This window comes from Astatotilapia calliptera, chromosome 16, assembly GCF_964374335.1.
Source record: "Astatotilapia calliptera chromosome 16, fAstCal68.1, whole genome shotgun sequence".
Classification (NCBI taxonomy): Eukaryota; Metazoa; Chordata; class Actinopteri; order Cichliformes; family Cichlidae; genus Astatotilapia; species Astatotilapia calliptera.
This window is the reverse complement of record NC_137437.1, coordinates 10210867-10236881: the sequence shown is the minus strand read 5'-3', so window position 1 is coordinate 10236881 and position 26015 is coordinate 10210867. Positions and strand designations below refer to the sequence as shown.

The 26015-nt window shown below is 41.3% G+C and overlaps 1 protein-coding gene across 1 annotated transcript in view; it reads left to right on the top strand.

The window, feature by feature from the left end:
- vwa8 (von Willebrand factor A domain containing 8) overlaps nt 1-26015 on the top strand; it is an 80445-nt gene that overhangs the window by 39582 nt on the left and 14848 nt on the right. The window contains exons 23-37 of the mRNA XM_026145979.2: nt 499-634; nt 1118-1237; nt 1401-1606; nt 5506-5657; nt 7793-7901; nt 8240-8378; nt 10122-10309; nt 15783-15902; nt 16121-16185; nt 16267-16392; nt 16470-16579; nt 19169-19320; nt 19685-19889; nt 19979-20060; nt 20667-20871. Of these exons, the coding sequence (XP_026001764.1) occupies nt 499-634; nt 1118-1237; nt 1401-1606; nt 5506-5657; nt 7793-7901; nt 8240-8378; nt 10122-10309; nt 15783-15902; nt 16121-16185; nt 16267-16392; nt 16470-16579; nt 19169-19320; nt 19685-19889; nt 19979-20060; nt 20667-20871 (2115 nt within the window). The remainder of the gene's footprint in view (nt 1-498; nt 635-1117; nt 1238-1400; nt 1607-5505; nt 5658-7792; nt 7902-8239; nt 8379-10121; nt 10310-15782; nt 15903-16120; nt 16186-16266; nt 16393-16469; nt 16580-19168; nt 19321-19684; nt 19890-19978; nt 20061-20666; nt 20872-26015) is intronic.

The following is a 26015-nucleotide window of genomic DNA, read 5'->3' as shown; positions in this document are numbered from 1 at the left end:
CATTTTAGATCAAGATTTTAAAAAAGGATTATTTTGCTTGACAATGGCAGGCTTCTTAATGGTTTACTCCATGAAATACATGAAAATAAAAATACATAATAGTAGCTTTGTTGTTCTAATCGCCAGCAGAGAAGAAACTGTGGTATTTGTGTCTCCCATATGCCTAAGAACTTTCTCAACTTATGTGTCGAATAAGCAGCTTTCATAGGAGCATATCTGATGACTTCTCAGAACACAGTGTCCAGAGCTTTTAGTACATTGTGATGCACACCTACACAATCCCAAAATTAGGACTACTTAGTCAAAATAAGTGAAAAAACCTGTGAGGGTGGATTGTGAATGTGTAGGCCAGTTTGATATATGTATTCACCACATGAACTCTTTCTATCTGGGACAGCATCTTCATCATCAGCTTTTTCCCAACTGTAACAGCAATTGTGCTTTTTTGTTAGTCAAATGGCATGTGTGTGTATGTTTGTGTGTGTTGTCTGTGTTCAGGTAAAGGCAGTGAAGTTTGGCCATGTGTTAGTGATAGATGAGGCCGACAAAGCTCCTACAAACGTCACCTGCATTCTCAAAACCCTGGTGGAGAGCGGAGAGATGATCCTGGCTGATGGACGCAGAATCATCTCAGGTGCACTCATACGCACATTCATGCATGCACACACCTTGACAGCAGACATGTCCCAGATTCAGAACGAGAACTGTTTTTACGACGAATTAACGACTGCATGTACTACAAGGCAAACACGAGTGGAACATCAGATGCAGGCCACTGAAGGAAGCTTAGGATAAAAGCCTTTATGGACAGGTACCAACAGATTTTGGATCACGCTGCTCTGTAAACATTTAGTTTTTCCACATATTCCCATGTAATCACATGGGCTGCTGACAGCTACTCCATTCCTGAGAGGCTCATCCTCCTAGTGGAATGTAAACGCAATCTTGAGACTTCATAAACACGACCTTCAGGCTGTCAGCGTAGTAGAGGTGTGTGTGAAAATCTGTGACACAAATTAAAACACTGAGAGTAAAAAAGGAGATTCATACAGAAACAGACTGAGATGAAACTGTGCTTGTTTTGGTCATGTGTAGACAACAACTGTCTGTTCCACAGGTCCACGTGAAGCCGAGGGGAGGCCTGACACCATAATTATGCACCCAGACTTCAGGATGATCGTCCTCGCTAACAGACCTGGTTTTCCTTTTCTGGGCAATGACTTCTTTGGAGCTCTAGGTACCCAAAAACACACGCACAACTGAAACTGAGGCTTTTCCTACAACATTAATACCCCAACACATTAAAAATAGATAAACACTTAACTTTTTTTTTTGCCCTGGGTATCGAATATTGTATATGGAGAGAAACACATTAAATTCTGTCTTGTATTTTGTACCAGGCGATATTTTTAGCTGCCATGCTGTGGACAACCCGAAGCCCAAAGCGGAGCTGGCTATGCTAAAACAGTATGGCCCCGATGTTCCCGATGCTACGTTGCAAAAGCTCGTGGCAGCCTTTGGAGAGCTCAGGTCCTTGGCCGACCAGGGTACCATCAACTACCCCTATTCTACTAGAGAGGTGGTCAACATTGTCAAACACCTCCAGGTAGGAAGACACACTGAAATACGGTACATACTGACTACCTTTTATTAATAATTCATAACATTTATGCGACCTGAATCCTGAACTGCTAGTGCTTTAATAATGTAAGAGAGTCTCCTCAAAATATAGCTGTCTCCGAGAGGAGAGAGGGTGTCTGTGCTTTGGTCCACTTTCAGAAGCTTACAGCTTAAACATACAGCTAACTGTCAGTTAAAGGGATCAACGGTATCTCCATGTTTTTATCCTCTTGTAAAGTGGCGTTACTTGACTGAGAGTTCAAAAAAATCGAATCTATGTTTTAGCTCTGTTCCTTTAAGCCAGGTTTCTTCTGATTGGCTATCAATGATATAAAAAAAAGAGGTTTGAGTAACAGGTGGGTGGGGCTATATATATATACTTTTACATAGCTTAAACACATTACTTCAAACCTTGACCATGTTTTTATAAGAGCATGCACCACTGGAGCGTTATATACAACCTTGGATCCAAAATGGTTTGTATACTGTGTAAAATGAAATTAAAAATAGAAATCATCATTTTATTCAGAAAATATATCAAATTTTTAAATTAAGACATTTTACTATTTAATGAAAACAAATGAGGGCATTTTGAATTTGATAACAGCAACACGTCTTTTAAAAGTTATGATTAGGGCAATGCTGGAAAGGTAAGTGGTGCTATTGTAGAAACAGACGGCTGGCGGAACATTGTGCAGCTAATTGGGTTCATTGGTTAGTAACATGTTAGGGTGTAAAAAGAGCGTCTCAGAGAGGCAGAGATTCTCAGAAGTGAAGATGGGTACCAGTGTGCAAAAAGCTAATATCTCATCATCCTCAGTACATAATGTCATCAGAAGAGTCAGAGAAACTGGGGAAATCTCTTTGCCCGAGGGATAAGGCTGAAAATCAATAATAAATGAACATGATCTCCAGGCCCTCAGGCAGCACTGCAGTGAAAACAGATGTGATTCTTGGGGTTCAGTAACACAGTTCACTGTGCCATCCACAAATACAGGTTAAAGCTCTATCGTGTGAACAAAATCCTTACACACCACTGTTGTCTCTGGGCCAAAGCTTTTTTAAGTGAAAACTGTTCTGTGGTCAGAGAAATCAAAATTTGAAATTCTTTTTGGAAAACATGGACACTGCGTCCTCTGGACTAAAAAGTAGAATCTTATCATGGCTCATTTATTGGCAGCTTGGAAAGGTACCATCCATACTATAAGGTAAATACAGGTTTTACCACAAGATCCAGGTGTCTTTTTCAGGAAAAGCCTTGCGTATTTCAGCTAGACAATGATAGAAAGCATACTCCATATATATTATAATGGCATGGCTTCATAATAGAAGAGTCAGAGGGCTTTCATCAAATGAAGCATCGTGACACAAAAATAGGACCAAGAAGAACCAGGACCGTTGAGCAGCTAAACTCTTATATGAGACAAGAATGGGATAGCGTTCCTCTCCCAAAAGTCCAAGAGCTCTCTTCTCAATTCCTAAACTTTTAAAGACTGATGTTAAAAGAAGAGGCGATGCTACACTGTGATAAAAATGGCCCAGTCACAACTGTTTTTGAGACCTGTAGCTGCCATCAAATTCAAAATGCTCTTATTTCTTTTCTTAAAATGATACTTTTTCTCAGTTTAAACATTCAATATATTTTCTGTATTCTCTTGTAAGTAAAATGTGGCTTAGGTAAGATATGCAAATCACTGCATTTTTTTTAATATACATTTTTCACAGTGTACCGAATCTTTTTGTAATTTGTGATGTGTATATCATAAAGACAAGCATAATGGCTCCGCCTTAAATTGCCTGATGCAGGACTGTGGTTTCCAACATTAAAATAATTAGTATCATATGTTACATTGGCTGTGCTCTTAAAAGGAATTTTCCAGTCCATTCCATAGGAGCTTAAAAGTCCCTCCACCCTCATTTGTCATGTCTTTCTTTCTCCGGCCACCGATTCCTCTCTTTAACCCTCTAATTTCCTAGTATTCAGAGCCCACAGATGTGCACCACAAACCGACTTAGGAGATAGGCGAGATGATCATCAATATGTCATCAAAGCGACATATTTGTATAGTATAAAATTGCTAGACTTTCTTCAATGAGTAGATGTTTTGTTTTACATTTAGAATGATATTTTACAAGGTTTTAGAAGTGATTGTCACCATATTTTCAAATCTTTTTTATCCCTTTGATACCATAGTCTTTTGAGCAGCTACTCCGTTTTCCACCTTCAGACGAACAGTATGGAGCCACATTACAGAGCGCATGCTGTTTACATTAACAGTCTCCCACCATCAATAGCTATAAGCTGCTGTTTACCATCATCCTCTCAGCTCAATCATCTGGAAAAAGAAAAGCAAGTGAATGGCTGCATGCAGAGCTGTCACATTACCATGCCTCCTTGTGGTTACATTCTTCAGAAATGTACACGCTATAGAGCACAAAAAGGACAGACTCCAAAAGAAGAGAAGGAGAGGGGATTAAGCATTAAAGCTTGCACTATAGATCAACAGTTTAGTGTACAAAGACCAGCTCATATTTGAGTGACCTCCCAGTTCTTTCATCCATCACCACCATTATTGATGTCTGAATGACTGGGTGTGACAGGGAATCATTTCAATTTAGCTGTACTCTAAATAGCTCGTTTTATGCCTTCATTGCTATTTTAACCTTAATTTATACCATCGTGATCGATGCAGCTCAGTGCTCTATAGTCAGCTGTAACCTACTGGGAGAGACTGCTATTGACTGTGCAGCGATTCACTGGACTGTATAAGTACACTGTAATATGGAGGCTTAAAAGTGCAATTATGGTCCTAATAATGGCATGAAGATTACTCACATCAGAACTGAAGATGTATTGCAGTAAGGAGTTGAAAGGGCAGGGGATGCATTCGTATTTGCAGCTATTATGTTAATTTCCACCTTGCTGTCAAGCACTTCTATGCCTGGAAATATAGTCTGAAAAATTTCTGAAATATTCAATAACTGTCAAGTACTGAAAGCAGCTATCAAATTAGATTTGTAATGTCTGTCTTTACTTCTCCCTTCATTGCTTATTCATAATACTCTAATCAGACAAACATGGTATATTACACTTATTGTTCATATTTTTTACATTACCAAAAACAGATCTTAAAAATAAGTATGTTGGTAAAGGTGTTAAATATTCAGTGTGCACACAAACAGTTCCAAACCCCTGTGCTGGTTTGGTATTGTAAAAAAAAAAAAAAGAAAGTCTGTCACCAAAATCTTCACTCCAACAATGTTTTAGGTTGTTGTCTGCTTATATAAAAGAAAGCATCAGAAATCTGCTGTTTTAAAAAAGACCATTTCTTCTTTCCTCTATTGTCTGTCATACTGTAAATATATTCTTCCAGTGGTGGATTCTCATATTAAACTGGCGTAAGTATCAAATATTGAAGTCAGCATGTATACAAGTAATCCAAGGACTGCTCTAAGCTGCCAGGAAACATCACTTGTACAGTACGTAGGTAGTATCATTCTCAAATGTGCCACCATGTTTGCTTTGTAATACAGAAAATGCTTTTAGGCATTAGAACTGGAGTCTGTAATTATCATCAAAGACGGAGCAAAGATGCTGTTGTCTGTCATTGTTCAGAGTTTAGAGATGACTAATCTTCGTTTCTTATGTCTTATCCCAAACTTTCCCTGCGTTGACCCCTGTTAAGGAGCTGAAAATCATATTAATTTTCCTTGTCTCTGCCCCCTTTTCCATAACTCCCACCTCCCACCTGTCATTATCATTGTTTCTCCCCCTCCTACTCTCTGTGTCCTTCCTTCCTCTTCCTTTTCTTTCCCTGGTGACCCTTCCTCTTTTACTTCCTCTTCTCTGGCCTTTCCTTCCTACTCTCCTTTACCTCCCGCTAGAAATTTCCCGATGAGGGTCTGGCCAACGTGGTGAGAAACGTCTTTGACTTTGACTCATACAACAAAGACATGCGGGAGGTTCTAATTGAAGCACTGCACAAGCACGGGATTCCCATTGGAGCCAAGCCCAGCTCTGTCAAGCTGGCTAAGGAGTAAGGCATCGGGAGCACAAGATGTTTGACAAGACACGCGCGCGCACACACACACACACACACACACACACACACACACACACACACACACACACACACACACACACACACACACACACACACACATTAGAGGCACATCAATTACGTGACACACACACAGACAGAATCAGATTGTTGCACTGTTAGAACTGTGGTCACAGAGCCTCACAGGGGGATAATAATAGCTGGATGGACCAAAATACATGACGAACACATAGTCAACGATGGAGCAGATCAAGATTTGGGGTTTGTCATACTATAAAAGGTGCTAGCTGATGTGTGGCGCTGCTCAGAATGATCGCAGAGTAGAGCCTTATCTCGGATCTTTATCAGTTCCACAGAGGATCCGTTTTTCTTGTTAATCCAAACCTTTATCCCTCATAAAATTAGAAATCTGTCAGAAGCGGTTTTAAATAATGGAACCTAAACTTGTCATTACTTGATTTGTTCAGAGTTTATCTTAGCATGTCAGCTATTTTAAATATATCAAAAACTATCGATGCTTAACACACAGTGGAAATATAATCTAATATGATGCCCATTCAAATGTGAATAATCAACCCTGCTAGCTTCCTCAGTCTGGTAAAGTGATGGCAGACGTGCACAGTGTACAATATTTGCCATGCATGCAAGATGCTCTTCTCCATTAGTGCATTCTTCACGGTGCTGCCCCTCCTACACAGGCCCCCGGCACACAAATCTGTCTTCTGGTTTGGAGCTGGCTCTGAACGCTGCAAATGAATCACAGAGAAATGTCTCTCTTATTACATATTACAAAGAGATATAGTGAAATACTTCACTAAATTAGTGCGATGCGAGTGGAAGGCACTCTGTAGTGAGCTGAGCAACTCAAAGATGCAGAAGACATGCAGTAGTAATCCTGGCCATGCAATCTTTTAATGCATAGATTTTTCAGCATAATTGTTCCCCCGGAGTTTGTCTTAATGCCAGTGGTTTTTGTTGTGTTGGTAGTTTTGTTGTTGCCTTTCAAAGAACCTTTCCAGAAACTTGCCAACTGAAAGTGGCTTCTGAGAGGTCAGCGGTTTCAGGGACTGTTCCACGTGAGTGTGTGACTGTCAGGCATCATTTTGTAATTTTAAAATGTTGTTGACTGTTGGCATTGAATTCCTGAAAGGCTTGAACTCGGTTGATGCTGCCTTGAACTGTATGAGTGGTTTCTATTAGATCTTTAGGCTTTCATGAAGTCTCCACAATGCTTCCTGAAGTGTTAAATAAACAAAGATCTATTCTAAAACCTATTTATAAGAAAAATCTATTCTGAAATCAACCCCATTGCCTCACAATGTACAGCTTTGTCTTTTAAATAAAGGAAAATATTTGTTTCTTCTGTCTCCTGTGGTTTTATTTAAGTATCACATTTATAAATACACATTCATATCTCATTAACAAGTAAATCCTGAAACAAACAGGGCAGAAACAAGTATTTTCCTGTTATGTCTGTACCGACATCAATCCAAGTCGTTAAATTACTCTTCTGTCATCACCCATCTTAAACACCTTATCAGACTAGTTTCTCTACCCACATCACAGCAAACATTTGTCCATTCAGATTTGGAAATGGAAAACAAAGAGTAATTTCTCTTTCTGCTTTTCCATTCATAGAAATGCTTATGATTACAGAACTGTCTATCCTCCAGAATTTTTTTTTTTTTTGTGGTACTGATGCATTTTTCACTCCACCTGCAGCCAATAAGATTCATGGGAAAACCAGTGGACATCTGGTCAGACACAAACACATAGACGCTTGTTCTGAATATGTTGACTTTAGCCTTTCTTGAGACAATGGGATCACATTTCAAAGTCTTTCTTTTAAAAATCTAGCTTGTAACAGGATAAGGCTCACATCTGAAGTCAGTTTGTGGCAGCCACGTTGAGCCCTTAAGTAGGCTGAGTTCATCTTAATTGATGTGGGCAAGCAAAATCGTTTCCCATTTCCAAAATGAGAAATCACAACATCAGTACCCACACCCAGAAAAAAACAAAAAACTTCCATGCATCTGTGCCAGTACTTTCTTATTATAAATTACATTTTGCAGGCCTTACAGTGGAGTTATCATGTGACCTTCAATTTTTAGGTTTCCGCTGCCGGAGGTCAAGATGACAGGATATTGGACCATAAACCAAGGTGGCAACACTCGACGCAAACTACTGTGTCCCACGGACACACGGCCCATAGATGTCAAGGTATACACATGAAGACAGGTTATTACAGTGTGATGCCCCACACTTCTCGTGTATTGGACCAGTACTCAAAGTGAGTGTCTGTGGTTATCTTACATTCCTCCCAGCTACAAAAGACTGACAGCAGTGAGTTTTTAACGTAAGAAATGTATCAAGATGTTCATCCACAACCCAAATGGTTCCTCTGGTTACATTGCTTATCAAATGTACTCTTTTAACTCTTTTGCACTTAAGCTGCAAGCAGAACACTAGAGTGTGCCATGTTGTTGCAATAGTATGACTTGTTTTGATATATTGTGAGTACGTGCGCACTGCTATAAGTGTCTGACGTCTGTTTCCAGGGCCCAGTGTTTCTGCGTGTCCAGAAGTACCCCTGCAACAGGCAGGAAAGCAGGGCTTTGAGTTTCACTGAAGAGAAAGCCCACTGGCAGATTCCCATGAATGAAGTTAACATCATCTGTGACGTCACCACCAAAGATGGTATTATACAAGCAAACACAAACTTGCGCACGTTATTAAGCAGTCCCTCCTCGAGTCTGTGTTATCAGATGTTCTTTTCTTTGTGATGCTTTAGAGATTTCAGTGGGTGAAGCATCATGAAGTAAATAAGGTGCTATATACAGGAAGGAATAACAACAATAAAAAACGTTTACCCTAGGCCTCAGTGTGTGTGTGGACAGTACAGGATGAAGCAAGGAAACTGTTTGAAGTATGTACTGGAAACAGTGTGCAGCTGTGTAAGGGAGAGGAAAAGCACAAGATATGCAGTGACAGTGATCATAAACTGGAAGAAGACAGGATACCATTAACATGACATAATGAAGAATGGATTCATGTATTTAAAAAGTAATTAGACCAATAGGAAAATCACTAACGACAGAAGAACATTTAAAAAAAAAACACCTGGAAATTTAACAAGGTAATTAAAAATTCCTAATTATAGAATTTTTAGTAAAATTAAAAACAAAAAGATATTAGAAGAGATTGGATTTTTAATAGTTTTTTTTCCCCTGAGTTATTGGTTCTTGAGTTATTAAGGATGGAGTTACTGTTACAACTTTTCAGTAATTTACAGTTTAAAGTAGTTGGAAACTTACCACGGACACACGGTTAGACTTTGCGCCATGTTTGTTCAGCTGTGGTGCTACTCTGCTACATGTGCTGCAGGCAGTGCTGAGAGGACGTAACTCTGCTTAACAAACTATGTGATGACACCATTTGTAAATCACCCCAGATGTCTTTTTCTGCACCATGCTCTATAAAAGAGACAATCACAAGTGTTACATTGATGCACAAGGGTGGCTGTTACACAGGAGGTAGAGCAGGCTATCTACTAATCGGAAAAGTGGTGGTTGGATTCCTGGCTGCTCCAGTCTGCATGCCAAATATCCTCGGGCAAGATACTAATCCCATTAGATACAAAAGAACTTAAACATAGAAGAAAAAAGTGCTGGAGTGAATGGGTGAATGAGGGATCTTATATTAGGTGCTTTGAGTGCTCTAGAAGAATAGAAAGGCGCTGTATAAGAATCAGTCCATACATACTGGACAACATATATCCTCATATCTTTGCAGTAAGTCCATACTGGCCGATGATATCAACTAACCAATATATAAGAAAACATAGAAGTTTATAGAAGCTTTATATCAGCTTTAGGTGGCCTAATCAGAAGCATACTGAAAAGCACCTGTCAGACTTCACATTGGAGGTAAAAAAGAAAAAAAAAAAAAACCTTTAAAGCAAGCCTCACACCATGCGAGCCATCTTAAAACACCTGTATGCACTCAGTTGGGTAGCTATTTTGAAACTTTATCTAAGTGTATTTAGATTTATTTCAGTATTCATCAGGATTTACAAACTTTACATTTACAGAATTTCCTTAAAAATCCGATTTTAAACTTCAAAGGTTTGCTGAATTCACCCAAAAATAAGTTTTTGGTCTCCTGCAGAATTCTTTCATCAGTTCAATCCAGAATCACTTGAGTGCCATGTGTCCATTATAACATCGGTTGTGTCAGAAATCACCCCTACAGTGTATTTATTAATCCCTATATATTCGATCAATGATGACCACCCCTAATTTCAGATTGTCACCATTTTGCATCGACACGACAGCTGCAGAGTAACATTACTCTATTTAATTAGCACCTTGCATTCTGGGAAATGTACTGCCTGTTGCAGTAGCTCAATTCAGAGAATGCATTCAATCTTTGTTTTGACAGATGTGCTGTATGTGGCCACCTGTAACCCAGTGTCCCTGTACTCCATGAAGGAGCGTGGGGAAACTATCAAGTGCATAGAGCTCTACGATGTCTTCCCCAGGACCATCAGTGGTGTCTGGCAGCCCTTTGTTACGGTTGCTCCACTTGGGAGTCCACTGGATGGACAGGTGGTGCTGCACGAGGAACAGGTTGGCAGACAAATATATACACATGTACACAAAGACATGTTTGCATGATTAGATTGCATTAGATCGAGTGAATGAAATTAATGTACCCAATGAGATTTTCATTGTTAATGTTACACATTTTCACCACAGCCCAATGGCCGTTTATCCAAACTGCTCTAAATGCCTGTTCAAAGGGAAGTGGGGTTTGGGGCTTGCTCTGTGCTGACATTTCTCACACACTCCCTAAAAGGCTTGTAGCTTGTAACACTTAACATACCTATGGACAAGGTGACATTTTTCAGTTTTTGCCCACTTTGATCAGTTTGTACATTTTGCTATGTTATCATGATTTCAGTTTTCAACCATAGACTGTATACAAAAGTATTTTGACGACCATCATGAGGTTGAAGTCATTATGTCAAAGTGTCTGGCTTCGCTAGCAGGTTGATTCATATACAGTATGAGTGCATCACACAAATAGATGTGCTAGCACAAGGTACTCCATAAAAAGGAAACACTGGATCATCACAGTATAGCACAAAGTCAGTTAACCTTCAGGGATATCTCTCTGTCCAGTTAGGAACCATAAACCATTATGAATCTATTTCACCTGCTTTGGTGCAAATGAAGGTGACAGCAGGTGCACTGGAGTAGCAACTCCAGGTGGTGGCCACAGACCGTTCTTCTTTATTTATCAACAATACCTGGTATGGTGCCAGGCGCTTTTATAAATGTGGTCAGGAAACCTCGTGTCCTTGAAGTGATTGGTCTGTCTTAGACAGGTGGTAGTGGAGCCTCCGTGACTGGTCAAATATACGTTTGGGTGTTGCTAACTTTAACAGCATCAAACTTGACTGGCTTTTGCAATTGATATAAACGTCTGAGTTCCAGAAGATGATTTATTCATCAAAGCTGTACAGCACCCCCAGTGGTCAAAACCCACAACAGTGTGTCTTCAAGGTAGTGGAGGGGAGTCAAAACAAAAACAACAAAACCAAAAACACACACACACACACACATAAATGAAAAGAATCACCATTAAGTATGTTTTGTAGTTTTAGTGGTATAGAAAGGGTGCACTTGCATCTGTTGGTCTTCACTGAGGAACCCTAGTCTAACCATTTTTGTCTAACGTTCTTGTTTACAATCCAGTAACCGGACACTTACACAACACTGGTATTTAAACTTTTTTTTTTTATTTCTTGAGGACAACCACAGATTCCTCACAGATTTAAAATAGCTGTGCAGAAGTCCGCTTCTTAAAATGGTTGGAGGTTAGTGGTTGTTGAGTCGGTCGTTGAATCCCTCTTACCCCGTAAGACCCTGTCCTATGACAGCAGAGTGTCAGACAAGAACAATGTGTGTAGGCTGTTTCTCCGACCAGAACACTTCCACAGCTGGTGCATATTAGGCAAGAGGAGGACTTCTAAAAATACTGTGGCGATGGATCATGTTACGTCTGTCTAAAAATGAAGAGGTCCAGACAACATGAAGTTCATTTGCAGGTCATTGGCCTTCCAGGGAGATCAGGGAAACCATCACACACACACACACACACACATTTCACTAGCTGGGCCCACGTCCTCATATTAGGTTTGACAGCATTTTAGTAGGTAAAGGTGAATGCTTGGACATGAAGTGAGCTGCGGTTTGGGGAAGGCCCCGAAGGGGACTGGCAATGGCTCCCGGGCCTGGCAGATCCCCTTGTACTTAAATAGGAGTGAAGAAGTTAAAGAATTGAGAACAAGGAGGGAGGGAGGGTGGGGCACGTAAACGAGAATGAACAGCTTGCAGAACTGTGGGAACCTATATAGATGACGACCGGAAGGAGCGTATTTGGAGGCGTGGTCCCGCTCCTGAAATTCCGATACATAATCTACAGAGGTTGGCCGATTGTGCTAAGCATACACACATGAATGAATGCATCCACAGTCTTGTGAAAGTATTTAAAGACATCACAATGGTACATTTAAGGGTATGAAAACATAGTAGTTATATTTTTATCCCTCAGATACACAAAATCTTAGTGCAGATACATCCACATGCAGGATGCACACGTGTGTTCTCAGATGTACATACTTCCTCCAATGGCAGTGTATGTTTAGAATCAGGAAATGGGGTTTGCCCTCTCTGTCTTCAGTATCACTGTGTGAGTGTCAGGAATGGGAGGCCATAAGGAAACCATTAGCGTGAAGCAGGGTAGCCGGGCCCGAGGCCAGCTCCCCTGTGGCTCCTTCTCATAAAACTCAATTGAAGATGAATCCTTGTGCGTCACAAACGAAAGCCTTTTGCACAGTTCATCCAAAACACACACGCACACACACACACACAAATATCCTGCACACACACACAGAAGCCCATACGGGCAATCGGTTTATCTTTGAATTGAATTAGTTGAAAGTGCAGCAGGCACATTTGTTGAATGTAGAGGAACATCAGCACCCAAACCAGAGGGTTCCACTGGAAGAAGAGCACCCTCTGTTGATGGAGGAACTGTACTGGAGGAAATAAACACTAGGATTTATAGTATTAAACAGAAATGGTCATAAACTGTCTCATAATTAACAAAAACAGGAGACCACACAGGGAATTACAAGTTGAAATCAAGAAATATTTAGTTAATTCAGTGAAACTAATTAAGAAGAAGTCGATCAGCTGTGTGGGTGGTGTAAAAGAGCACAGATGGAGGTTATTGGAAGCAAAAGACAATCCTAGTCACTGATGAGCTCAGGGACAGTTAAACCCACATTTACCACAAAACATAGAAGAAACCACATGGATAAGAGTGAAGGTCCACAAAGTACTCTTCAAAAAGCAAAAATAATAAAGTTAATTTGAAAAATAAATTATTTTAACATTTTTAAATTTAATATCTTAGCACAGCGGTCCCCAACCCCCGGGCCTCAGACCGGTACCGGTCCGTGAGTCGTTTGGTACCGGGCCACGAGAGTTGAGGCTCAGGTGTGAAATGTATGGTTGTCAGGGTTTTTATCGGTTTTCAGCGTTGTTTTATTATTGTTTTTATCGTTAACTCGGTTTTCCTGGGTCTTTTCAGTGTGTTATGAATAAATCGTATTTTTTTCGGTACCGGTACTAGTTTTATTTTGTTGTATTTATCCGCGACACCTTAAAGGCCGTCCATCCATCCATCCATCCATCCATCTTCATCCGCTTTGTCCGGGGCCGGGTCGCGGGGGCAGCAGCCTAAGCAAAGAGGCCCAGACCTCCCTCTCCCCAGCCACCTCCTCCAGCTTATCCGGGGGAATACCAAGGCGTTCCCAGGCCAGCCGAGAGATATAATCTCTCCAGCGTGTCCTGGGTCTGCCCCGGGGCCTCCTCCCGGTGGGACATGCCTGGAACACCTCACCCAGGAGGCGCCCAGGGGGCATCCTTGTCAGATGCCCGAACCACCTCAGCTGGCTCCTTTCGATGTGGAGCAGCAGGTGCTCTACTCTGAGCCCCTCCCGGATGGCCGAACTTCTCACCCTATCTCTAAGGGAGAGGCCAGCCACCCTTCGGAGGAAGCTCATTTCTGCCGCTTGTATCCGCGATCTCGTTCTTTCGGTCACTACCCACAGCTCGTGGCCATAGGTGAGGGTAGGGACGTAGATCGACCGGTAAATTGAGAGCTTCGCTTTTACACTCAGCTCCCTCTTCACCACGACGGACCGGTGCAGCGTCCGCATTACTGCAGCTGCAGCCCCAATCCGTCTGTCGATCTCCGGCTCCCTTCTCCCATCACTCGCGAACAAGACCCCGAGATACTTGAACTCCTCCACTTGGGGCAGGAACTCATCCCCGACCCGGAGTGGGCACTCCACCCTTTTCCGGCTGAGAACCATGGCCTCAGATTTGGAGGTGCTGATCCTCATTCCCGCTGCTTCACACTCGGCTGCGAACCGTTCCAGTGCGAGCTGGAGGCCCTCACCCGATGAAGCCAACATCATCTGCAAAAATCAGAGATGAGATTCTGAGGCCACCAAAGCGAAAGCCCTCCGCCACTTGGCTGCGCCTAGAAATCCTGTCCATAAAAATTATGAACAGAACCGGAGACAAAGGGCAGCCCTGGCGGAGCCCATCACCCACCGGGAACGAGTCCGACTTATTGCCGGCAATGCGAACCAAGCTCTTGCAACGGTTGTATAGGGATCGAATGGCCCGTAGCAATGGGCCAGACACCCCATATTCCCGCAACACCTCCCACAGGACACCCCGAGGGACACGGTCGAATGCCTTCTCCAAGTCCACAAAACACATGTAGACTGGTTGGGCAAACTCCCATGCACCCTCAAGTATCCTGGAGAGGATAAAGAGCTGGTCCAGTGTTCCGCGACCAGGACGAAAACCGCATTGTTCCTCCTGTATCCGAGGTTCGACTAACGGACGAACTCTCCTTTCCAGCACCCTGGCATAGACTTTCCCAGGGAGGCTGAGGAGTGTGATCTCCCTGTAGTTGGAACACACCCTCCGGTCCCCTTTCTTAAAGATGGGGACCACCACCCCGGTCTGCCAGTCCACAGGTACTGCCCCTGATCTCCACGCAACATTGCAGAGGCGTGTCAACCAGGACAGCCCTACAACGTCCAGAGCCTTCAGGAACTTGGGGCGGACCTCATCAACACCAGGGGCTCTGCCACCAAGGAGTTGTTTAACTGCCTCAGCGACCTCGCCCCCGGAAAATTGTCAGGCGGTGGAAGGAATACTTCGAGGACCTCCTTAATCCCACTGACACGTCTTCCGAGGAGGAAGCAGAGTCTGGGGATGAGGGGAATGACCCACCTTAAAGGCCGGTCCATGAAAATATTGTCGAGCATAAACCGGTCCGTGGCGCAAAAAAGGTTGGGGACCGCTGTCTTAGCAGACTAATAACCAACCTTTTCCATCAATCTTCCAAGTACGCTTGCTGACAACTGTATTCAGTGTTGACAGTTTTGTGTTATACAAAAGTGTTGGATCTCCAAGTGATTAGGCTGTAAAAATGCTGCCCACCTCACTACAGGTTTCCTTTGAACCTTAAAACATGAGAAGACACTCCTAGGTCTTTCAAATAACAAAATATTTCATATAATATGTATTTAGCTTTTTGGACATGTGTTTAGGCACAGAGCTGCCGAGTGATTTGTAGACAAGCAGCTGTATGTTAAAATCAGTGTCCTGAATGACACTACTAGTGCTGGTGTAGTGAGCTTGTATTTTCTTGTCAGCAAGCTTTGTTTGAAAACTGTGTAGTTGTAGTTAGGAAAGTCCTGCAGTGGTGCGTTGTGGTGTAGTGGTGAATGGCATCCAAATAGACAAATTAACACTCTAATTTTTATGGTTTAATTTTAATGGAGAGACAGAATATCATTTAAAAAACACATACCAAAAAACATATTATACAAAAGTTATAATTTGCACCGAGTGAGAAAAGTGTTTGATCCCCTGAAAACCAGCCAGAATTCAGGCTCCTCTCAGTTGTATTCTCCAGTTTTAATTCCTCTTTCTGTCTCTTTAGGGTAACACAGTGCTCCATTTGGACTTGGTGACAGGCGCCTTGCGGAGGCTCATGATTTCCCCCGACAGTGATCAGTCTTCCAGCAGATCGTCGAACTGGTGGAACAGTAAGGAACAACAGGTCAGAAGACTCTGTGTCTCCAGAGACAAATTTAAATTCACTTGTGGCTCGTAAACTCTTTGCTTTTCATTCAAGGCTTTATTTTTTCCACGTGACTAGATTTAAATCTGACATTGAACTAGACTGCATTATGAAAAGACTTGTCAATTATTCATCTGATCATTCCGTGAAAAGATTTGAACTTAATGTGTTTTTGTTTCTGTGATTGTTGCCTGCAGGCAGGGTATAAAATGTGTCGTGACTTCTCCCACAAAAACTGGCTTCTGTTCTATAAGGAGGACAGGTAAACTACATCCATGACATTGTTACACAGCACCAGCATCCTGAAGTCCTGTGGTATCAGTCGCTGCTTTTGCATGTGCAGCAACCAGCTGGAGGTCCTGGATGTGCTTGAGGGACGAGTTCACTCCATCTCCCTTCCGATCAACCTAAAGTCTGTCTTCCTGGTGGCAGAGGACCGCTGGCTGCTGCTGGAGAGCAACTCTAACAAGTAAGTAATGGATCTCAAATATCTGTCCAGGTCTCTGGCTTGAACTTTAAAATAATTGTGCATGTCTGACTGTATAGGAAGTTCCTGCTGACCAAGCCCATGCACATGGCAGCTGAAGACTCTGGAGTCTGTCAGCTTCACAGCATCAGTGAGGACTCAGTCAACTCAGGCCATGGAACAAGCTCAGGTATATATTTATACACACAGACACACACACACACAGAGTCGAAATGAAAAATCTTACTTTTCTTGTCTTTATCATTCAAGCTTGGGACCTCTACCAGAGGTCTGGGAGCTTAATGGTCCTGCGCAGTATCTTAGCTTTAACTAGACTGGTGCTCTTCTGGACACAGATCTGATGTCGTTCCTGGGATGTTGTGGTCTATCACACCAGGCAAGATCCTTGGTGCTGGCTGTGCAAAGATACCCAGAGACAATCCAGCACATAACAACAGTGTCCAGGATGCTAGCAGGCAGGGCATACATGGAATAGCAGAACCAGGTAGCCTGTATAATATACAGGAATACCTGTGCTGAGTATGGCCTGTCCCAAGGTCAAAATGGAAAATGCCCCTTTGAGTTGTTGAGAACAACCGAGTTATGATCCTGTAGGACTTCCAGTTACAGACAGGCAAAGTGGTGGCGGCTAATCAACTGGACATAGTGGTGGTAGACAAGCAGAGGAAGAGGGCTGTAATGATAGATGTAATCTGTATTGACTAGTGGCCTTTAGCTCTGATGGCCACAAGACGTGTCTTCGGGGTTTTCGTGGTCATCATGATCCTGATGACCCTGACTGATGAAAGCCACAAGCCTAAACACGTCAGTCCAGCAATAAAGATATGTTCTCTACAAGTTTTGACTTCTTGTGGTCATAAATCTTAGAAAGCTGATGTCAGTAACTGGTGGACAAATATGCAAAACAACTTCAAGATGTTGTTCAATGCTAGCGTCTGGAGGCCAAATATGCACTTACTTTTTCCATTCAAGAATATCCGTTTATATTTTTATCAATAAATAATTGAAAAGCTAATAACTTGTGATGTTGCTCATGTAGATCACCTTTAACTTTTAGAGACTGTTTCAAAGTGTTTGCTTGTTTAAATATGTCAAATATCCACTTGTGGGATATACTGTTTTTTTTTCTCCAACATTATATTCATCACATTTTTAAATGGACTAAAAAAGCCACAAAGAAACTAAAAAGAACAAACAAACAAAGCGGGTCCTACTGCGCTTAAAAGGTTTGCACGTTTTGATCGTAATTAGTTAAATCTCTTTTGAAATAATCTTTGTACCGTACCATAATTTATTGATATAGCACTTTAAAAACAGCACATGGGCAGCCAAAGTGCTGTACAGCAGAAATATAAAAAGTACAATAAATCAATAACAATAAATTAACAATGGCAGTTACTCACTGAGTCAAAAGCCAGCGGATAAAAATTTGTTTTTAACCTGGATTTAAAGACCAATACTGAAGTAGATTGCCTAATGTGACGAGGAAGAAGAAGAACTCTCAGTCTCCTCCAAGTTTCAGCCGCGATTTAGGGGCTGAGAGCAACAGCTGCTCAGCTGACCGGAGTAAACGAGGGGGGCTTCAGCAGATTGGACAAATATACAGGCGCCAAACTGTTTAAGGATTTACAATTTAAAATGATTTTAAATTGGAAGCCTTTGTAAGAAGGCCAGAACTGGAGTAATTTGCTCAAATTTTCTTTTACCAGTTAAAAACCGTGCTGCAGCATTATGCACCAGTTGCAGGTGTGACAGAGCGCCCTGGCCAACCCCTATTAAAAGGGAGTTCCAGTAATCCAAGCGTGAGGTTATAAAAGAATGGATGACAGTTTCCAAGTCACGCCTGGAGAGAAGAGGCTTACCTCTGACAGACGTCTGAGGTAAAAGAATGAAGATTTCACCAAGCCATTTACGTGGGCATCAAAACAAAGCGCACTGTCGATTTTTACCCCAAGATTAGTAACCGAGCTTTTCAGGGGTCAGAGCAGCAAAGTCAACATCTGGGGTACCAAAAGAACGACTGAGACCGAATAAAATTCCTTCAGTTTTCCGTTTGTTAAAATTTTAGAAATTTTGACTTAACATCGCTAAGACAATCAAGCAGGACTCCAACCGAGGAGCTGTCAGAGTGATTAAAAGATAGATAAAGCTGGCAATCGTCACCATATAGATGAAATGAAATTTTGTGTTTTCGGAAAATCGCACCTAATGGCAAACCGCAATCTCCCTATGTTTATTTAACAGATTTTCATGTTCTTCTGTATTGCTGTGTAGCAGTTCTTAAAGACCCAATTAACATGGAGACTGAAATAGAGAGAATTAAACTAATAACAGCTGTATTTCAGACCTCTAAGTTTATACATTAAATGGCCATAAGTTAAATACATTTTCAAATGTTTAGTCATTTGAAAAGTCTATAGCTCATAGTTGTCACACTTCAGTGGATTGTATTCTTAAGAGGAAATGCGGGAGCTTCTTGACAGGTTTCTAAATGATGTCATTTCTGCATTCTTCACATGAAGTACAAAGATTGAGTAGAGTTGAGTTCAGAAGTAGGGCAATTGATTTCCCAAGGAGCGAGGGCTTATAAAGAAATAAAAATTTATATTGAGCACGAGTGAGTTCAGCTTATTGATGTGACCCTCGACAACACTCAGTCCCAGTTTCCCCCAATGGACAAGTTTCTATTTCTTTCTTTTTCTCACTGCTTTCTTTCATGTTTCTGTTCCACCAAACTCATGCTGGTCCATCACTGCAGCCGAGTTGTCTATACCCCAGATGCTGTCATGTGAGCAGCTACCCAACGAGAACCTGAGTGCCGCTCTGAACCAGAAGATTGTTTCCCCTAACCGTGTGCTGGTTGACACAGATTCCTATGCGCGGCTCATCGTCGGCTTCCCAGATCTCATGGTGAGATTATGAGGGAATTTGGTGAAGAAATTTGTGTGACAATAATAATTCTTTTTCCAGTTTCCTGTCTTCTTTCTTTTTATGTTTCTACTAGAAGTAGAAATATCTAGTTTAACTCTATAGAGCTTGAAGGGAAGCGGGGTCATGTGGCGTTAACATTTTTTTGGAACCTATTTGAAAGTCAAAGCTAAGACAAGGCCTAGCTTTGAGTCTGTATTTTATCTGCCTGATTCATGTATGAAAAAATGAAAGCGTTAGAGAAGATGTTAATTGAAAACAAAGAGCATTGTGAGTGAGTTACTCTAATGCGTATGACCGATGGCTTAAGAGTGACGTTTTCCTTCGGATTTCTTCTCTTGATGAGTCACCTAATGAAGTGTACAGCTTTAAAAGACCCGTCAACCTATCAGCGATAAAGAGTGGTGACAGCGGGGCTCAAGCATTCTTCAGAGGAGGGCTTCGGAGCGCCACGGCCAAACAGGAGAATTGTGTCGGTCTGATCCCGGTCAATCAGGTGGTTCGAGCTCTTCCACCTAACAAAGTCCCCCTAAAAGAGCTGTACCCCAAAGGTCAGAGTTCACCTTACATAAAGGTTTTCAGGAAATATAAGTTTTGAAAGTTTTCAAAAGTTTAAAGATTAGTTTTCTTTGCCACGCAGACGTCACACCTCCAATGACAGCAGCATACCTGGAGGTGACTGATCTCAACTCCAAGAAGCTCAAATATATTCCTGTTCCAAGGTAAACCGCTGGTGTCTTACTACCTCACTACCTCATTCTGCAGTACTTTCAGAACAAGAATGTAACTTTACATCCTTTGGCTCCAGCTAGAGGTCAGTGACAGCATTGCACTATAAAAGAAAAAAAACCCCAAAAGTGCTAATATATCTTCTCTGCATCTTACATGTGTTCAACCTTGGAAACTTGTAATTTTTTTAGAGGACATATTACGCTTTTTTCCCCCTAATTTTTGTCTCTTAGACAAATGGATACTCATATTTAACATGGACCAGGTTCCAAAAAAATTAACCCAGCATATGTGAAAATTGTCATTTCAAGTACACCATTCTGCCGGTAAGCGCAGAAGCCCCTCCCATCATCTATTTAAGAGGGGCAGCTTTAAAGGGTGGAAAGAGATAAAACATTTGTTTCAGAGGATGATCTGAAGGCCTGCCCCAAGGCCCAGTATAAGATCTGTACAGACCATGAATAAATATCATTACTATAATTGCATAGGATCTGGAATAGAAAAGAGTGGAATAAAAACTCAATGGTCCCTGCTTATCTAAATCAACTTCTTTTTCTGTGTTCTGTGTTGTGACCTTTTCTTGTATCTGTAATTGGCAGGTCAATGACTGTGTCGCCCTACACCAACTGGGTGTCCAAGGTGTCAGAGTGTGATGTGCTGATAGCTGCTCTTGGTTCTGGAGGTGTCGTCACGGTGGATATGGGCGGGTACATCCGTCTCTGGGAGACAGGATTAGACACCTTGCAGCGCTCACTGATGGAATGGAGGAATATGATTGGCTCAGAGGACGGCAGACCCATACAGGTAATACAACAGAGTGTCTTTGAGCACATTACATGGCTCATTGATAAGTTTCTCTATAGAATTCCACAAAGTGGCAAATACAATGACTAGAAACGCTTGCAGCCTGCAGTTAATCTCCACACCACAGAGGGGCAGCACCTCTATTTTAAAGCAACTCTCCATTGGAAGTTGCTCTGCATGCTCGCCTCACTCTGGCAGAAGACATTAGCTGAAACATTTCTGTTTTTGTGCTAAAGGGAATATTTTCAGCTCCATAATTCATGACCCAGCTGTACCCAGGGTGGGTGGTTATGAATGGCTGGCTGTCGTGCTGATGATGCAATAGCTTTGACCCTTAGTGTAGGTCAGAACATTCAGACCAGAGCACTGAGACAGCATTGTTTAGGTGCCCACATGTGCACATAGACACAAACATTCTTGGCATATTGGAGTCGTCCACATGCAGAGAGCATTAGCTGCAGATCTGTGTTTGTTGCACCAGGCATGAAGATAGAAGATGCAACATGGCCTGAAAAAATGGTAACAAGGAGACCAATCATGAAGTTGTATAATATCAGTGACTAATTTTTGGAGTCTGAGCTATTTGCATTGGTTGCTGTAAAACATATCACAAGGCTATCCCAAGCGTCTTTGTGTGAGATTATAGACTCGAAAACACCCATAGCTCACCGTTTCTGCCTGTTTCTGGTTTAGATTTGTCAATAGTCATATCTTCTTTGGTGGGTCACCTTGAGTCCACTGTAGGTTAGACTTGGACAGACTCTCCCTGTGCTCAGTCTCAGCAAACAGCATGGGCTCTACTGAGTTTGTTCACAGCCGCCTAAAAGGCTCTCTATATCTGCTTTGCCAAACAGTGTACATACTACGTTAGCTCTATATGGGCGTAGATGTTTGCACAGTATGTGCCAAGTACCTTGTTTTTATGACATGGTTATAGAGCATAACAAAATGGGTTCTGACTAAAGTGTGAAGTGGAAAAAAGAAGGAAATCTGTTCATGCTGGAAGTGGTTAACAGGTTTAATAAACAAAGCTCATGTCATGATGGCTTATTGCCTTCGTAATACTCATTAATACCTCTACTGTATACTTCTGGAAAAGCACGCAATGAGCTATGTGTGTGTGCCCAAGTAAGCGTGGCGCCTCCACACGTCGCTCTGACTTTGCTCCATTACAGCATAGCTGACATCATTCCTGCAGACAAAGATACATAGGAGACATCACTCATCATCTATCTGCACGCATGGTGCCAGATTGGTGTCTGCAGCTATCCTGCATATTGCAACCAGTTATAGTCACTCAACCTGACACTTAATTGTGTGATTTGTTGTTTTTACACTTCCCTGTTTTCGGCAGGTTTGGCCAGGTGCCACTTTTCCATCTACCTGGCCTTTCCCCACTGACACAAGCTCTTCAGTTTCACTCATATTCATGCATGCACATGCTTGCTCCCTCAAAGTTTAAAGCATCTGTAGAAGTGTCTACAGATGCTTTGTCCCACCTTAATGGACATATTTGTATGCTGTACCAGTTGTAAAGTATAGGGCCAAGTATGTTAATACAAGTCATAAAAATATGGCATGTTGAACTCTGAGACAAAGCTTTCTAACCACATTGCTCACTTCATAAATTAGTCGATCTTAATAATAGTTTCCGAAATCTCTTTATGCCCATCCATTCATGCATCCATCTATATGTTCATTTTACTGAAAAGCCATTGATTAATGGTGCAGTGTTTCCTACACCATTAATTTCAGGTCATTCAGAACCTGCACGCACACACACAACATAACACAGCTTCATCAATCTGCAGATACACTGAATCACTGAGACCTTTATATAACACACAGAATATTTTTGAACGTTCGTGTACGGGCACGCATTTATGCTGACACCCACACACTAGCGTGCGCCCAGCATCACACTGGGACATGTATTTACTCAAGAAAAGGGCTGACCTCATGTACTATGTGTGACTGCATACACACATTCAAAAGTGTGTATTCACACTTACACCATCGCTCTTATATCACTGTCTGTCTGTAGTGGTCTGAAGGAGAATAAGAAATTTATGAGGTTATTTATCCTAGAAGACAAGGCGTGGACCGCAGATAAGAGACAGACAGAGACATATACTGGTAGAAAGCAAAAGAAAGAAAAAGGGAGGGGTAAAAACGTTGATTCCCACTGTCATTAAAAATGAAGTTTTCTCCACTGACGTTGCCGTCCTTTTTCCCTTAATTCCTTCTTTTGGTTTCTGCCTGTCTCTCAGCACTAACGTGCCATCATTAGCTTACTGTTTATGAGTGGGACATGCAGCAACAGCAGCACACAAACACATTTATCCAAGATTTACGCAGTAATTTGACATCAACCATTCAGTTCTGTGGTGCTTCTTTAAACCCCAAATTGTGGTTACGGAGCGTAGTAATCTGTCTTTTGTTTGGAGCAGGAAATTCAAAATTACTTTAGCATGAGACAAGCACCAATCAAGCATGCTGTCCAAACATACCCAGACTCTGTGGAGAAATAAATGAAAATTGGCATCAATGCAGGTATTATAAGGTATTTACAGTTCAGCATGTTCTTCAAAGGTGTTTTCCTGCTCTTATGGAGCTGCTTAAACTGCATCAAAGCTTTGCCTTAAGCGTGATACAATCTTGGAATATTCATTCTAATCTAAGCAAACATCTCTACGCATGAAGCATTCAACTCTTAATTTCATTCATTACAGTGTGTGGTTTTATCAGTTTCGCGTGACTGGTAAGAATCATCCATCCTTAAATCCTTTTATGCTAAAGACGCCAGTATTAAAAAAAACAAAAAAAGCGAGGGTTTTAATTCAATTGTGTGTCATTGTTTAAATCAGTGGTGTCAAACAGAAGGCCTGGGGGCCAAATTAGCCCGACAGAGACTCCCAATATCTTAAAATCCCACTGGACGGCTTTGGAAAATGTGAAGAAGGGCATATGTTTGGGACTTTATTTTACAGTTTTTCCTACTGATCTATTTGTCTATACAGAAAAAAAGAAGAAGCAAAAACTGTGTTTTCTTATTACAAGACATTTTGGGAAATGAGGTACTTTTTATGTAATTTTACAGATCTATTAATTACAATTTAGTCCCAAAGAGTCATCCTGACAGATTTCTTTTCATTTACTACAGCAGAATTTCTTCATCGTGTTGAAAAACTGAGATGTACTGTGGATTAAATATTGTGTTATTTTTTTTCATATGAACATAAGTAAGAGATTCCATATGTGTTTAAGCTTCTGTACTTCATATCTGGTTATAAACTTTATAAAATCTGTTATTTTAAACATGCTCAAGAGGTCCAGTTCAGTGGCTCGGATATGTGGAGGTAAAGCAATGCCCCAACGACCTTCTAATCCATTCAAATGGAGGAATTATAAAAAAGAGAATGTACAGTTTTATGTGAGATGATGCATAGAGGTTAAAACCATTTTTTCAGTGAATTTTAACATGAAAGTCCATGTTTTTTTCACCTTTCCATGACATCTATTTTTCAGCCTGGGAGGTCATCGGTTGTGTTTTTCAAAGACAATGAGCATTCAGTTGCTGTAGCAAGATCTACTGGAACAGTTATAGTTTAGCCAACATTAGCTGTGTCTGAAATCACTCATTTACTAATCCTGGTATAATAGACAGCCGATAGTTCACTCAAAGCTGAACAGTAACTGACATAATGAACACACGCTTGCACATTGTGTCATTACCATAGGCTGTTCAGACTTTAACAATCATTCTGGAAACTCTAAATTCAGCACATTTGTGAGACTGTAAGTACGTTTTTCTTTTCTCTTCTTTTCTGTTCTGTCGTTCCAGTTTTAAGGGCACTACACGGATAAGTTCTCATCCTTAATTAAGACATTCTGATCAGTTGATGCAAATTATATGTAACACACCATGTAGCAAACAGGGAATGATTTTAGACATGACCTTTTATTACAGCTAAAGATGATACAAATATTTTTGTGTGCATAAATATCTTTTATGGAATTAAAGGAGAACAATTTGTGTTAATACATCAAAATATAGCTTTTATAATGGATTTTATATTAGATTAGAACTCAACACTAGTTGAGTTCTAAGAACTCAACCCTTTTCCTGGTTTGACAGAGTCAGATTAGAGTGCATTAGCAGTGTGGTGATACATTCATAATTATGCTGCGACGCAGAGAGAGTGTTATATCTATATACAGTGTGATGACAAGGGTGAATTACTGAAATAAGCCGACGCTGAGAAAATCCCATAGCTCAACTTCCTCTGTGAATGACAGGCACAAAATGAGCATCGGGGACCAGGTGATGTTAACCTGATGGAGATGGTGCTAGGTTGGTGGCACTAACTTTTATCGAGTGATTGCAATCTCATTCAAAAACACTTGTATAGCAACTGTAAGCCTTAAAGTCATATTCCTGTGGATCAAGTGCACACACCCACTCCTCAACATGACACAGCTGTGTGCAGCACAGCTCATGTTATGCAGAGGTTTCTGAGAGGCACGTTAGTGTGTAATCAGAGATCAGTTACAGTAGTGGAGGTGAGCTTTGGTTATTGACCAAGGTCTCACTACTTACTTAGGTTAACACTAGTTTCTTCTTAATTTTTTTAAAGACATTTTTACTGTCGGCCAGTATAGGCAATCCTCATGTCAGTCTGTTGTGTAAGGCAGCCCACACAGCTGGAGTTCTGCTGTGATTGTGCCTCACTCTTTGAGTCTGTGTCTATTTGTAGGAAAGGAGAGTGTTTAAAGTTGTGCTTTGCATGTATGGCTTGATTAGCTATTTATCAATGAAAAATCAAAAACATTGGTCCAGTCACGCATGTTGTTGTCCAACTGTAATCAAGCGCATCAAGCTAAGTACCATAACATGGCTTTAAATAGCCAGGCCTCAATTGTTTTCTGCAACCTTTGAGGCTGGTCTTGGCAAGGCTACACATCAGCATCAACATGAAAAAGCATCATTTTGGCTCCAGTGATTGGTTTGGGGACATCTCCCTTTGGGAAAAGGAAAAAGTGAATAAAATATTTTGATCTTTATTTGGTTTTTTTTAAAGATATTCTCCCGGGTTTGTTCATTTGTCACTATGTTACTCATATGTGAACTCATAACTTCACAG